This window comes from Sebastes fasciatus, chromosome 9 (genome assembly GCF_043250625.1).
Source record: "Sebastes fasciatus isolate fSebFas1 chromosome 9, fSebFas1.pri, whole genome shotgun sequence".
Taxonomy (NCBI): Eukaryota; Metazoa; Chordata; class Actinopteri; order Perciformes; family Sebastidae; genus Sebastes; species Sebastes fasciatus.
Genome location: NC_133803.1, coordinates 28731197 through 28746035, shown reverse-complemented (window position 1 = coordinate 28746035; position 14839 = coordinate 28731197). Strand labels below are relative to the sequence as shown.

General features: G+C 40.3%; 1 protein-coding gene across 1 annotated transcript; it reads left to right on the top strand.

The window, feature by feature from the left end:
- Positions 1-1290: 1290 nt before the first annotated feature.
- ppp1r3cb (protein phosphatase 1, regulatory subunit 3Cb) lies at positions 1291-3860 on the top strand. The gene is made up of 2 exons (XM_074647073.1): positions 1291-1474; positions 1857-3860. Exons 1-2 carry the CDS (start codon positions 1461-1463, stop codon positions 2881-2883), a joined length of 1041 nt encoding a protein of 346 aa, XP_074503174.1. The 5' UTR covers positions 1291-1460; the 3' UTR covers positions 2884-3860.
- The last annotated feature ends 10979 nt before the right edge of the window (positions 3861-14839 follow it).

Genomic DNA, 14839 nt, shown 5'->3' with positions numbered 1-14839 from the left:
AGACTCTGTCCCTCAGTTCAAACTACTTTGTTCTGGTTTTGGTTCAGATCAGCACGGCCTCTAAGGGGCTCAAACAGGGCTTCAACTCTCAGCCTTGTTACTAAATGATCAAAAAAGGTGGTCAGGATGACCTACAATTTCACATTTTGACCCAAAATTAAAAGAAGAAAGTTAAGTTATGTTCACCCATTTCTGTCAGTTGAAAAAAACGCGCCTGATTTGTTGATTCTCCAAATAAAGGCAACTCTCCATTTGATGGCTTTTAGGGTAATGTTTAACCCACCGCTGAAAATCAATGAAGCATAGCCTTAAAAATAGCATCTGTGTCAACATGTATTTGAGTCAAAACAACTGTGACCAAGAGAGGAATCCAAAACCCTCACATTTTACTTGTGTTTTACTGAAAATCTCTAAAACTTACTTATATTTTAATATAAGTAATCTTCACTAATTAGGAAAAGTGATTTTTCAAGTCATGTATTTAGGTCTGATCTGTGTTGACATGCCTGTAACACCAAGACAAGGGAAGAAAAGCCCACATCATTTATTATTTCATTTATACCTAAGGTGCTAAAAAGCCATCAGTCACATCAGATCAACTCATGACCCTCATTATGTAACACTGCAAAACACATTCCAGTAATCACAATGTCTCAATGTGGTCTATTTTTCACATTTTCAAAGATTTTTCTTCCCTTAAAGCTGTGACTTTTAAAGTCTCTTTATTTTTTATATAAATGTTTGGTTTGGGACATTAACATTTTGTGAATGTTTTTTTTTTCTTCTTTTTCTCATATTCTTTGAATATATAACATTTTAAAGATTAAATTTAAAATGTTAATTCTAAAAATGCGATATAATCAAGATTCACAGCTCTGATCTGTTTCAGTAACCCTATAAAGAACAATTTTTTTTTTTAAAGCGTCACCCTTCACTTTCTACAAAGTCACTGGGACAGAAATAATCCTGCTGTGATATGGTGTGGGAATCCCAGTCATGCAGAGCCGGAGGGTTTGCGCAGCACTCTGGAGTGAGTGATGTGAAGATCATCCCCAACACCAGCAGGGGTCCATCATGTTTCTCAAATAGCAGCTGAGTCAACAGCCTGAGGCATCCCAACCATGAGGCCCATGCAGGGACACTCCCCTATCAGCTGGCCGGCAGCCAGGCCAAGCTCGTGCTGATTGGTTGGCGACGAATTCCACTAACTTTCCATTGGCTGTTTGAAGAACCATATGACAGCATATGCAAATTGTCTCTATGTGGCAGTTGAAATCCCTGAGTGCTGAGCAAACCCAGCACTCTATGGCAGGAAGAGCAAGAGAGAGGCGGAAGAAAAGGAGGTGTGACCACAGCATGCACTTTTAGAAAAAGCTGCTCTGTAGCTACAAGTCGAAAAGGGACAGAAAACCTTTTTTTAAAGTCTTTTCTCTTTGGAACTTTTCTATTTTTCTTATTCCATGAGTGCTGCAAGGTAAGGATCAGAAAGCTTTTGGTTTTGCACAAGTGACGCATGTCATGCTGAAGCATAGAGATGATTGAAAATCTGTTTGAGTTTTTTTGTGCACGCTTTAGATTCTAAACATAGTTTAGATTTAATCTGCATTTTATAAAACAAGAAGCATAATTTTTGAAATGGGGACATTTCACAGAAACAGAAATTGCAAAGTATGGCAACTTCCTGATTGCAGAAGGGACAAGTTACATCAAACCAGAACTTTTTTTAAAGTTAGAAAAGTGAAGCCACTGTTCTAATCTGTCCCCTTTGTCTCTTTCCACCTCCCTCAAATGTCCCTCTCTCTCCCTGCTCCCCCTTTCACACCACCTCCCTTCCTCTCTCCCTCTCCCTCCCTCAGTGTGCTCAGATCTTTCAGTCCATCAGCAATGCCTGGCCCAGTAATGCCGATGGACGTGGCTATGAGATTCTACATCAGCCACTCTCCGCCTCCTCTCCGAGGTTTCCTCAGCTCCTACGAGGAGCTGCAGAGGACCAAGAACAGGGTCAACCAGTCCACCGCCCGCAGCCACAACCAGCAGCTCTACAAACCCCTGCGGCCATGCCTCAGCAACCAGCAGAAAGCGGTGGACGATGGCGGCTGTGTGGGCTGGAACAACGACAAGGCCGGCAAAAAGAAAGTGGTGTTCGCAGACACGAAGGGCATGTCACTCACCGCCATCCATGTCTTCTCCAAGTTCGACGACGAGCCGTATCAAAGCAAGCGCAGGGGAATCAGCGAGGATCTGCAGTTTGACATGATAGACCTGGAAACAGCCACAATGGATCTTAAGATCAGCTCGATGCGGAACCTGGCGCTGGACTTTAAACAGCCCTCAGCCGACTATCTGGATTTCCGGAACCGCCTGATTCAGAACTCAGTCTGTTTGGAGAACTGCTCGCTGCAAGAGCGCTCGCTGACCGGCACCATCAAGGTCCGGAACATGGGGTTTGAGAAGTCGGTGCAGTTGCGCTCCACCTTGGACTCGTGGGTCACCTTCACTGACGTTGAGTGCACCTTCATGAACAACGTCTACAGCTGCCAGGATTCTGACACCTTTGCATTCGTTTTGGAGCTGCCCACCCAAATTCCACCACAGAATTGCGTCGAGTTCTGCATCTGCTTCAAATCCCAAGGCCAGACCTTCTGGGACAATAATGATGGCAAGAACTACATTCTCAAGCACGTCGGCTGGAACGGAGAGGACCTGAACATTCGGACGCCCCCAACTTCTGTTGAGCAGAAGAAGCCATCAGAGCAAAAAAACGAGGGTGTGAAGGTGCTGGAGATGGAGTTTGACCAGTTTGGCAGCCCACGCATGTCCAACGGACTCTTTCCCGGCTGGCAGAGCTGGGGTCAGATTGAAAACGCCGTGCCTTATTGGTGAAAACATTGTTTGCTGAAATGGCATTGGAATAAGATAACAGAGACTGACAGGGCATTCAGTGAGATTCCAGCTGTGTTTGAGCTTAGACTGGCTCTCAGCCACAAGCTAAACTGAAGCAAACAACCTCAGATTTTTTAGCAGAGGATGTGTACAGACAGAAACCTAACTGTAATGTGCTCAACTGACCTGCTTCTTGCTGTAACATGGTCATTTGGCCCAAGAGACCTAATGATCTGTGGTTGGAGGATGAGGGATACAGGGGAAAATCATTTTTCACATATTTCTCTTTTGTAAAATATGAATGTGCCTTCTCAGAGTGCCTGCCCACTAAAATACAGACAATTTGTACAACCCACAACTAATGTTGAGCCCCTTTTGAGGGCCTGATGTATTGGTTAAATATGCACTGATTGAGATGTCCCTCTCAATGTGATGTCTGTAAACTGAAGAAGTGGAAATGGAGCTGATTAAGTCCTTCATATTGAAGGGAAAGTACGGGGAGTGCATGGCGACAAACTGCTTCTCTACTAAAATAATGAAAAAAACACACTAAACGTTTGCACCTTCAAATGAGAAAATAATTAAACATGATTCAAAATGGCCTGTAAATTGCACATGTCTGATGAGAAATGTTTGGGTGGTGTAATATTGAGTTAAGATTGTGGACGAACAGAGCTGCTATCAACAGATGTGTCACAAGAGAGCCTCTGCACGTGATTGGTTGTCTTGAACGAGGAAGACGTTTGGAACTTTCAGTGGTTAAAGTATGTCAAAAAAGTATGATCGAAGACGAATGTTAATATTTGTGCGATTCTGTGATGAGTGTACAGTATGTGTGGCTGGAAGGGGGATTTTTTCTGTTTTGAAACAATCTGTTTTTCTCGCTGTGAAGAGAGGTCTGTGCCCCAGCATTTTATTACACTTGAAGGTGTGTCATTTCCCTTTCAGAAATAAATTTCTATATTTGTGCTAAAATATTCATGACTCCTCCTTCGTTATTTTTGAATCCACTTTTTACATTTTTGATGATCAAGAAAAAACTAGGTGTTCATGCGAGTGCTAAATTATTTAATAATATATACACATGTAAGAATGATAATAAAAATAAATGTCAAAAGCATAATAATTTTGGTAATTTTTCAATCTTTCAGCTCTTTACACATTTCTCACTTTCCCAAATGGGCAAATGAGGAATAAAAAAAAGTAAAGTTAGTGGTCCAATTATAATCAAACAAGTACTTCCTGCACAATAGCTCATAACAAAAGCTTTTAAAACCGTGACTCATACATGACAACAAATCAAAATTATTCATGGTTCATGACACTGTCAAAGGTTTGATTACATAAGTGATGTTTGTAAACATAAGAGCAAACTATATGTAAACGATAGTCTTGGTTTACAAACAGCCGAGTTGCGTCATTAATTTATGCATACATAATTAGAGGGTGGGGCCTTTATTTACCTGAACAAAGGGGAAAAAAACAGGCCTTTATTGGAGAAAGGACTTTATTGTTTCTAAATTTTTGTCTGTATTATTATAAATCTAATTTATATACAGCTTAACATTTAAGTAAAGTACAGTCAATCAGAATAAATGAACCAATGAGGTAAAACAGTACTTCTGACCTCTAATTGTGTTATCCGTTTTATTTGTCCATACAGACTACAACTTAAGCTAACACTAAGACCTTCCCATTATTTGAAATACACATACAGTCATCAGTCGGTCAGTTTATGTTGACCTACATGATGCACTCATGCATGCAAGAGCCACCAATACAATCACTAACAAGATATTAAGTCCCACATGTGTACAAATCTCTCTCAAATACCCGATTCTATGTGCAAATCCATCCTGCACATACAATCTACCTCATGCATTTAGAATGTATGACTTGCAAAATTTCTCTTCATTTGTGAGGCCCTTAAATTAAACAAATAAATCTCAAACTCCATAGACTCCAGAAAACACTTTGGCAGTAAAGTCATCAAAATAATGCAAAACCCTCCATTTATTGTACATTTGATATGAAGATGAAAGCAGAAAAAAAGCCTCCATTGCCGGCAGCAGTTTGCAGTTTTTCTTCCCTCAGACTCATTTCAATCATCCATGCTGGATTCATATTCAGCAGGAAGAATGCTCACTCCCTTTCTTTGGCATGCACAAAGGAAGGACCTCAGGCTGGACCAGGATGAACTACCCAAGCCTGCAAATTCCTGCTTTATCATAGCTTTAACTCTTTAAGTACTAGCTCAACTTTGCTTTTCTGGGTATTTCTCTTATATAGCATTTACTCAAAGCACTTAACAGTACCATGACATAACATTTTCATGGATCATAGTGTATCCAGTAACCAAGTATAGTAGGAACTGATCTACACACTTGTATGTCTGTGCAGATATTTCTAATATACAGTATATATTTGATGTTGTTACTAGGGTTGTCAAAGTTAACGCAATAACGATTTAACGCAAAATTGTTTTAATGCCTCTAATTGGTTGATACCATTTGTTACATAGATTTTATGCTAAATTTAAAAACATTTTACCAATCGAGAATTGATAACAATGATCAGAAATCAATCCAAAATACCAAATTAAGACACCAGGACCTTGAGGAACACCATAGAAAAAGCCATGCTGTGATTTGGTATAAAAAACTTTTGACATCTTGAGATTTCTGCAGGAATTGCATTTTTCTGCGATTGGATGGCGAGCACTTCTGCTCTGGAAACTGCTCAGAAACCCCCTAATTGTAATCTACCTAGGGACGTCTTCCATCGTCTGAATGCTCTAGGTCTTTAGTTTGTGGCTGTAAAGTTTCATGAGGCTGTGATTATCTTAGAGGTCACCACAGGTCATTTTATACAGTGAGGTAAAATTAAATGGCGACTTTAGGGACTGACATCATCACACATGAAAACAATTGGGCTCTTTGGATCCAGAAGAGTCTCAGCTTTGCAGTCATACCCAACTTATGCATACTGTTTAGGGACCCCAGTATGCAGAAATATTCATACTGTACACGCCATTTTAGTATAGGCGAAAAAAACTGCATGGTTTTTCCTCGAAACTGCATGTGATTATCATAAAGTGGGCATGTCTGTAAAGGGGAGACTCGTGGGTACCCATAGAACCCATTTACATTCACATATCTTGAGGTCAGAGGTCAAGGGTCCCCTTTGAAAATGGCCATGCCAACTTTGGAGCATTATTTACCCTGCTGTACATGCACTAGCTTTTTGTTTGCTAGATAACCTAAACAGACTCCAGTTTGATCTCCAGAGGTGAATTGGACCTTCAGTTTTCGCCGTGGGGTTTATTGTGGAAAATGGAAAAGCTGATCCCATATCAGCTTCAAAAGACAGCTTCATCCTGCCCTCAACCTGCCCTCAGATTCCAGCTCATCTCCACCTGCTGGCTGATGGAACCACATTCCTTTAATACCTGTAATTTCCTGTTGGATCACCATGACCATCCTATTTCTCTCCAACCCTCCATCTTTCATTCCCCATACGTATGTAGTAGCATTCATTGTCTCACTGTTTATTGTGTGGCCTACTCTCATTTCCTTTCTCTGTTATGTTTTCCTGTTTTCATTCCAATGAAGGAAATGACAAGTGACCAATAGTGCCCTCCGCCCCCCACCTCCAGCCAAGACCTGGGCAGCTGGACTCCTGTGTAGCTCACAGTCTAACACTGGTCAAACATTAATGGAGGCTGGGCTGGATCCAGAGAATGACTGGACCCAAATGATGCAATGAGGATGCAAAGACAGAAACCTCCCATGCAGTGATAGTAAGGTCACGAAAAACAAATCCAAGCCTGTGGGATGTAAATGGGTTACTCAAAGTCATTTAAGGGCAATTCGGGGGCAATAGTCATCTTTATTTACTAATATTTGCTTCTCTTTTAAAGCTACGGGTGCAATTTATGTACTGTATAACACTGATTAGGAGCACAATGAGGATCATTTGAAATAAATTTAGAGGACAAAAACAGGATCACCATAAAAAGCTTTCCAGAACAAAAAAATACATAAATTTGTGTTTTTTTGTGTTGTGTCAGGCTGAAGTAAAGACTACGGTTCAATTTTAATTACATATTTAACCGTGTTTATTGAGCTGGACTATTTCTGTGAAAACACAAAAACACATTTGTGACCCTTGCAATGATGGGTCAATGACCGTACAGATAAGATGCATGTGAATAGAAAAGAGTATTGTGTGTGTGCCTGTGCATTAAAAAGAGAAATACACTGAATAATGAAGAAAGAATATGGCGTAAAAGACATGAAGATGTAGAAAAAATCCCAGGAAAACTAAATTTAATTAAAGCTGCAAGCAGCGATGAACGGGCCCTCGCACCTTCCTGTGGCCGTCAGGGGTACTGGCTGGACACTGATCGACGCGGCCAGGCACAATGAACCCGGAACTCTTATGAGCGCAATGACGCCTGTCACAAGACTCTACGACAAACGGTTCACAAGTTATGAAAGGGGGCGTGGCTAACGTCTTGGGGCGGGGCTATGAGTCTATATGGACATGTAAATGTCCTCAGGACTGGACCACCATCATGGCTGAGAAATTTGGGGCAGATCGTACTATGTACAGTGGAGTTCCAGCAACTTCCTGTTTCATGGCGAATGGCTCAAAATGGCCGCCTCGCCACGGTCAGATCGTTCAGTGAAAACTCACCATTTGAATAAATTTTCATCCTTTAGGTCTTAAGATGGTCCTGACCAAATTTCAAGTCGATCTGATTAAATCTATGGGAGGAGTTCGTTAAAGTACACAGCCTGTAAAACGCCAAACGTTAAAGGTGACTGACATGGGCCTTAAGACCCAAAACTGGCGAAATCGCACATTAAATACAAAATGCTGATTTCCTGTTGAGTTTTGCCATACCTCCAGAGGCTTTTTGTGCATCTCTACATGCTACATCTGTCTGCCAAATTTCATACATGTAGGTGAAACCGGAGCAAGGGCTCAATTTTTCCAACCTTTCTAGGGGTCGCTAGAGAGCCATTTTCAACAGCCGAGGCCTGAGACCCTTAAAATATCAAATTTTTCACCGCGTCAGATGTGTGCCAAGTTGAACAACTTTGGCAGGCGTCATTGCCTCAAAGTTATTGCAAAGAGAAGAACACTACAGTTCAAGCCTGCTGGCCACAAGAAGGTGCGCGGGCCCTAATTATGGCTAATCTGCTTAGATAAGGCCAGCTAGCAGCTCATTTCCAGCAAGAGGTGACTAACATGTCTGCATGGTTTCCTGAAAAGAGATTAAAATGATGATAAACTGTTTGTTTATATATATTCCATGTAATTTAGGCAGACTAAAAGATTCATCAGTAAGAATGAAAACAACACAGATCATTTAGTTCAACTGTCCTCCAGGCCAGTAAATCAAGTTCAGTTAGTTAAAGTCAGTACGAAATGGTAGCTAATAAGCTATCTGACTCAGATTTGTCACAAATAGCCCATCAACCTGTATGCCACACAGCAGCTACAGCCGATTCTTCTCGATTGCCTAAATTATTTGTATAGATCCAGCCTCCCTTTCCTAACTAGGTTAGTGTCCATGTTAGGACAGTAGTAATGAAGCATGGAGGCATCCCACAGGAAAACAGTGGGCTGACAGTGGGGGGGGTTCTTGGCTGCTGTAGCCTCGTTCCAGTATGTGTTTATTCATCCCAAACAGCCAAAGCATTGACTCATCGATGTCAGAGATTATAAGAATATTATATATTATTGATAACGTCTCAAAATGTATGTGGAAATAAGTTATTGTGAAATACACACAGAGGGGCAAATACATAAAGAATAGCACCACGAGTTGCGCATCATTTGCAACCGCTATCTTCCTGTCATTGCATCCCAAAATAAATGAATCTGAACTCTCTGGAGATGCTAATAATTTTGCTGTAACTGTGGCTATTAGCACTGATCTTTGTGAATTGGACTGTTTCGGGGCTCATTTGCATAAGGGGCAGATTTTGTGCTAAATGTATGCATATACAGTATTACCTCATTGAAATATGTTCAGCACAGAGCAGCTGTGTGCTTGGCAGTGCAGTTATGGCCGGGCAATCCTTTTTGTGAATTTGCCTCTGAGTATAATAGATGAATGAACAGGTTGAAACAGGTGAGAATAAAAAAAAAATAAAATAATTACTGTTGTTTTCAGTAACATGGAGGGAAGACAAGCCTCAGCAGAGACACCACTGCAGGTTGGAATCAAAACATCACATCAAACTGTCCAAAGAGAATGGATGGATGTCTCTCTCTCCCACAAAAACAAATAAAACAGCTACGTGCTCTTCACATGAAACAAAGAAAAAGGAAAAATAAACTATAGTGACCAGGTGGATGTTGGCGTGTTTGTTGTGTTTGTTTTGACAGGAGGTTAAGTTCAACATTTGTACTTTATATCGAGCACACAGATTTGAGTAGGTGTGTACTTGGACTTCACAAAATGAACAGAGTGAGTGTTTATGTCCTTTTTGACACTGTGTGTGTGTGTGTGTGTGTGTGTGTGCGTGTATAAAGTGTGTGTATCCAAGTTGAGAGGTCATATGGACAGCTCTTTTTCTGGCACGTGACCAGATAGATAAGGGATGAGTTGGGACAAGTGTTCTTATTTTAGTGTGTGTTTGATTCGTTTTACTGATCAGCCTGTATTGATCCTCAGGAGGTCCACCGGGGGGGTGCGGTTGTCAAACATTGAAGCCTTTTAGGACGTTGTTCTCAACAATTATCATCGGTAGTTTTTTCAAATGGTGGAAGTTCTAATATAAAGTGTTCACAACGAGGTCTAGGGATTATTCTGTAAAGACATGTTGGTTTGCTATTTCTGAAAACCAATTTTCCAATGTTTCAGCATCACAAAACAAATTTGATTGAAGAAGAAATCTTATAAAACACAATATGAAAAAAAGTTGACAAAATTGAGAGTTGTTGCAATTTATATTTCTCCCTTTCTCTGTCTCTGTGACGCTCCCTGCAGTTTGGGTGCACCTTGCATTCCTTTTGTCTGAACAAGCTCAAGTAATCTGTACTGTACACAACACCTGTTTCGATTGCATGGCTGTATTTTCTTCTTCATGTGACATGAAACTTGAGAGTTTTGGTGATAATTCCCAGTTGTTGTTGTTTTTTTTCAGTCATCAAATAGTGAGATCCAGACTCTTTTTTTTCAATTTAGCTGCAGACAATTGCTTGATATTTATTTTTGTATTATTTCTTTTTTTTCTAAACTTTGGATATAATCCTCAGGACAGCAGGATTGAAACATCTACACATTTAACGATCAATAATCACAGGGGGACGGCATTTAAATGGTTTTCACTCTAACAATGTGGTTGTTGTTGCAGGGGTTCAAAAGCTTTGTTATTTTGACCTATAGGTGAGTTAGACAGTGATAACCTCTGCTCACACATGTATGACCTCAAACACATCAAACCACAACATGTCTCCACATGCTTTAATGCACATGTGAACACACACAGAAGTACAGATAACTGTGGATGACTGCACAAAGAACAGAATCAAAAGTGAAGGTAGAAATATTTTTTCCTACTGTGCTTTCGCATGTATGATTGAGTCTGAGTGACAGTGGGCGAGGCTCTGATTGTTTCTCTCCACAGCTGTCGCATGCAACTCCACAGTTATCACCTGGGAAATTATAAATATTTGCTGTTCTGTTATTACCTTCCAAACACTGTGATTTTAACAAGTTAATACAACTAGCTGTGTAGCAATAAGCAAAATATGGAAAACAAAACAAAGTCCAACCTTCATGACCCCAAAACGCAACTCTTTTTGAGATATTGATTGCTGTTTTCAAAATAAAAGCCGTAAAAGATTATAAAAGCTGAGCTATTTTTATAAAACAAATCAGTCTAATTTTAAAGGAAATGTGTACCTATAGAAAAATAAATGTTAGGATACATTTTGAATGATAATGTAGATATAACTAAAGGACTAGACTCAAGCAGAAGAAACTACAATCACTTTAACACCTCAAAAATAACCCAAAAAATGAAGTGACATTGATAAAAGAAGAGTGTGATTTTCACACTAATAGGGCAAAAAAAGGTAGGTAGTAGGACAGTCACTTTTCAAAGCGTACGATTTCAACACTTCAGGTGTTTGTTAGTAACCATAAATGTATTTGAGAATATGTATTACACAAACAAACCTGTTGGAAATACAGTAGGCACAATGAGCTTTACTTTACTAAAGAGCTGTATAACATAAAATATGGATATGTCCTGAAGAAAGTCCACCAGCAGGGATGTATTTAGAATTTATAGATGATTATTTAAAAGGCTCACAGGTTTGAGGACATGTCTTTCTTAGCACAAAGGTTCTGTTCTGTGGTGAGTGTAACGATGGTTAACCAGGATGGAAATAGTCTGTGTGTAGTCCATGTTGGTCTGCTGAGGCCTGAAGAGCTGCTCGGTGCAACAGACTGTCTGTCTGACTAGCTGGAAGACGGCCATGATGGCTGTCTGTATGTGTAGACATGTAAGGAGGCCTATGAGCCAGAAATACACCCACACACGCAGAGGAATAAACTATAATTAGCACAAACACATGACTCATGACTATTGAGAACTGTCCCGTATTAGCCGCGACGTAAACGTAAATTGGTTTGTCCCGTACGGGAGCTCCCTTGTTCCGTTTTGGCTGCTCTTACAGATAGATCTGATCCAACAGCAGCAGCAGATCATGTGCTGATCATGTAAAGGGTGAGATCAGCGCTGACTTGATGAAAGCTTTATGTACTTTATGCCGTTGGGAATTCTCAATTGGCCATGGAGGTGAGAATGACCTAACTCATGCTTTGACAGAAATGCACAAGAAGGCCGCAGTAGCTAGTTGCAATCGTACATGGAAAAGGGACACGTTTTTTCTTCTTTTTTTGCTGTAAAGGTCCAAATTGTGATTTCTTTGATCTTTTATTTTATCCACATTTTGCCTTTCCAACTGAATAAGAATATGAATATACACTGTATATTTACACAACACCAAACCACACCATGGCACGCCACCTTTTGTGCCTTATTTGGTAGTGAGAAAGTTGGCAACCCTTCTCATTACTCATGATGTTTTCACATGTGGTGCCATGAGAGAAAGTAAGGTGGAGTCACAAATAAATAAAGTCCATGATGAAATTGAATGTTAATTTAAGCTACAATACAATGGGGACCATGATCTTTATCACAATCCCTACAAAATTGCATGCAATTATGCCATTAGTTATGTAACATTTTAGTGTTACCATATTTGGAGTCAAAAGCATGACTCAACTTTTCCTGCCTGGTCTCTGAAAGGTATGTAGGTAGAAAGGCAAGGAAAACAATCCAGTTAAGGATCAAGCAAAGGGACAGAAGTCCAAGAAGCAGACAGACAGACAGAGATGCACGTTACATAGAAAGCACATGAAACAATCTGCCAGAGAGTGAATGGAAGTGTGCCAGTATTTATACTGCAAGGCTAATGGGGAAGTGGGAACAGGTGTGCAGGTGAGTGGGGGAGGTTCAGGTAATGGTGGGAATTGTTTTACTGCAGGGCTGGAGGTTGTGACAGGATCTGAAATGACAGGAGAGTTATGTGGCAGGGGAAGAAGTGGAACTACAATCAGGTTGATGTTTTGACAGTTTGAAATGTGAGACAAACAATCCTTAGATCTTGCTGTTATGAAAACAATTTGGTGATATTTTTCAGTTACTTTTCTATTCTCTAATTTAATTAGCAAAGAATGATTTTTTTTTAACTCATTAATAAATTCCAGGGTTTCCCTGACATTGCACAGCTGTTGAGTGTCTCTGTCTAAAAGAGCTACTATCTAAAATATTTGAATTGGTGTGGTTTCAACAGAGAGTGTCAGTCTCCATAATTCCTATAAACAGATTCCGCATTCACATGTAGAATCTGTAGGCAACGGCACAAGATTTTGGTACCAGTTGCGTTCTGGTTTCCATTTGTAGTCCGAGTAGTATTGACCAATCACGTCCGAGCAGGCTTTAGTTGAACGCAGGTAAACAGTCTGTGTGGAGAGCTAAAGAGGCGGAACACATTGGCAAATGCAGTCTTAGAACTCACCAGCTATATCGTATGACGATGATTTAGCTTTTTATTGGTTTAAAATTATCTTGAAAACTGGCTATTTGTCGTGAAACAATCCATTTGTACACGTCACCGGGAAGTCTTGGTCCGGATATCTGCTGGCTACACCAGAGCCCCAGAAATACATCCCCGAACCCCCAGAGGCTTATCCGTCATTAGACCGGAAGCTGATGACGATGATTGCAGTCTCCAAGGATATTGAAATACTCTTTCAGAAGTATGTATGAAACAAAGACACAAAACCCAAAGTAACACTAAGTATATATCAGAAATGGAAAAAAATTATATTTATATTTAATTGGCAGACTTTATAAAATCCTTTGATCCCCACTATGACACAAAGTATAAAGCAAAAACACCTCTGTACACAACCAACTGTGCACAAATGCAGTAGTGAGGGTGTTCAGGTGGGACTATTTTCCTAAAAAAGAAGGAAAAAAAAGAAACAGCAACCAACAACAAAGACCTTCTTGTTTCAGTGCCTCCACTTTGCTTCGTCACAGAACATGCATGGGTGTTTCTTGGGCTGAGCTTCACACATCAGGGCCTTAACAACTGCTGGGAACTGATTTCTGACTAAGGGAAATGCCTCAGGTTTCAAGTATTTAGCTTTTGAGAGAGTCACAGCTGAAGGGCAGAGGATGTCATGAAACAGGTTTTCAGGTAGTGATCTTATGGCAGGTTAGCAGGGCTGCATGTGGTTCGTGGTCTTGACCACTCTACCAAATTTGGGTACAAAGTGCTGTTTCAGGTACCAGATTAGCCCTTCAGTACTAAATGTTCCTCAGCTGCTGCAGAAAAAAAAAGATTTTAAAGTGGCAGTGAGAACACGGCCTTGTGAGAGTTTTAACTGTGCTGGGAGTTTCATATTGGCAACTTTCCTGGCTCTAGTGCTGTAGTATAGAAGAGCTCTGTATTTGGTTCAGGCTTTAACAAAGACCAGAGGAAAGCTAACGTCTTTGTTTCACAGAAATTACTTTGTTTGCTGCTGCAAGTGTGAATATAATACTATCATGCGTTTATGGCAGAAGTTAATGAGACCTGCTTCACTTTATCAACCTTCACACAAACCTTTTAGCTCAGTCTATTTGTGCACCAGATGAAAGCAGAGTGGATGAATGTTGCCCAGTGGCGAGCTGCTCCTCAAAGAGCTTCTTTAGAAAAGTTCAGTTACATAAGAATGTTTAATGGCATCTTGTGTTTAATAAAGCTCACTGCTCCAAGACCGAACGTCAGCCAGTCAGTAGCACTTTATTAATGGAATAAACATGGAAAGGCTGCCTGGGAGACATATATACTTCTAGTCCTGCAAAGGACAAAACAAGAAGGAAGGAACGAAGGCAGAAATATGCGTCCCACTTAGTCATAAACATATATCAAAAATCCCTGTTTAGACATTAGTCTGTGTTGTACATCTTATTATGAAGGTGTGTTCAAGTCCACAAGCCCATAATACTGTGTCATGCAATGTCAACACATCTCTGTTAAACCTTGTTTGGACATGAACTGGAATTACTGAGTTGGAACGGCAACTCCAAAACAGCCTTGGTGTCGCCGAGGTGCCAATCGTTTCCTGCTGCTTATCTGAGCCCAGAGATACTTGAGGAGATGAACAATGACACCGTATTATGAAAAATATATTATTGTGTGTAATGTTTATACTGGCCATTTACCAGGTCTAAGTCTAAGTCAAATTTTAAGTTTGTCGACACAAGCCAAGTTGCAAGTGTCCATAAGCAAATATCTGAATGCTGACCATTAAAACAAGACGATATTTTATAATTTTCCTTTCAAAGCTATGTTAATATGGTTCATTTCCTGT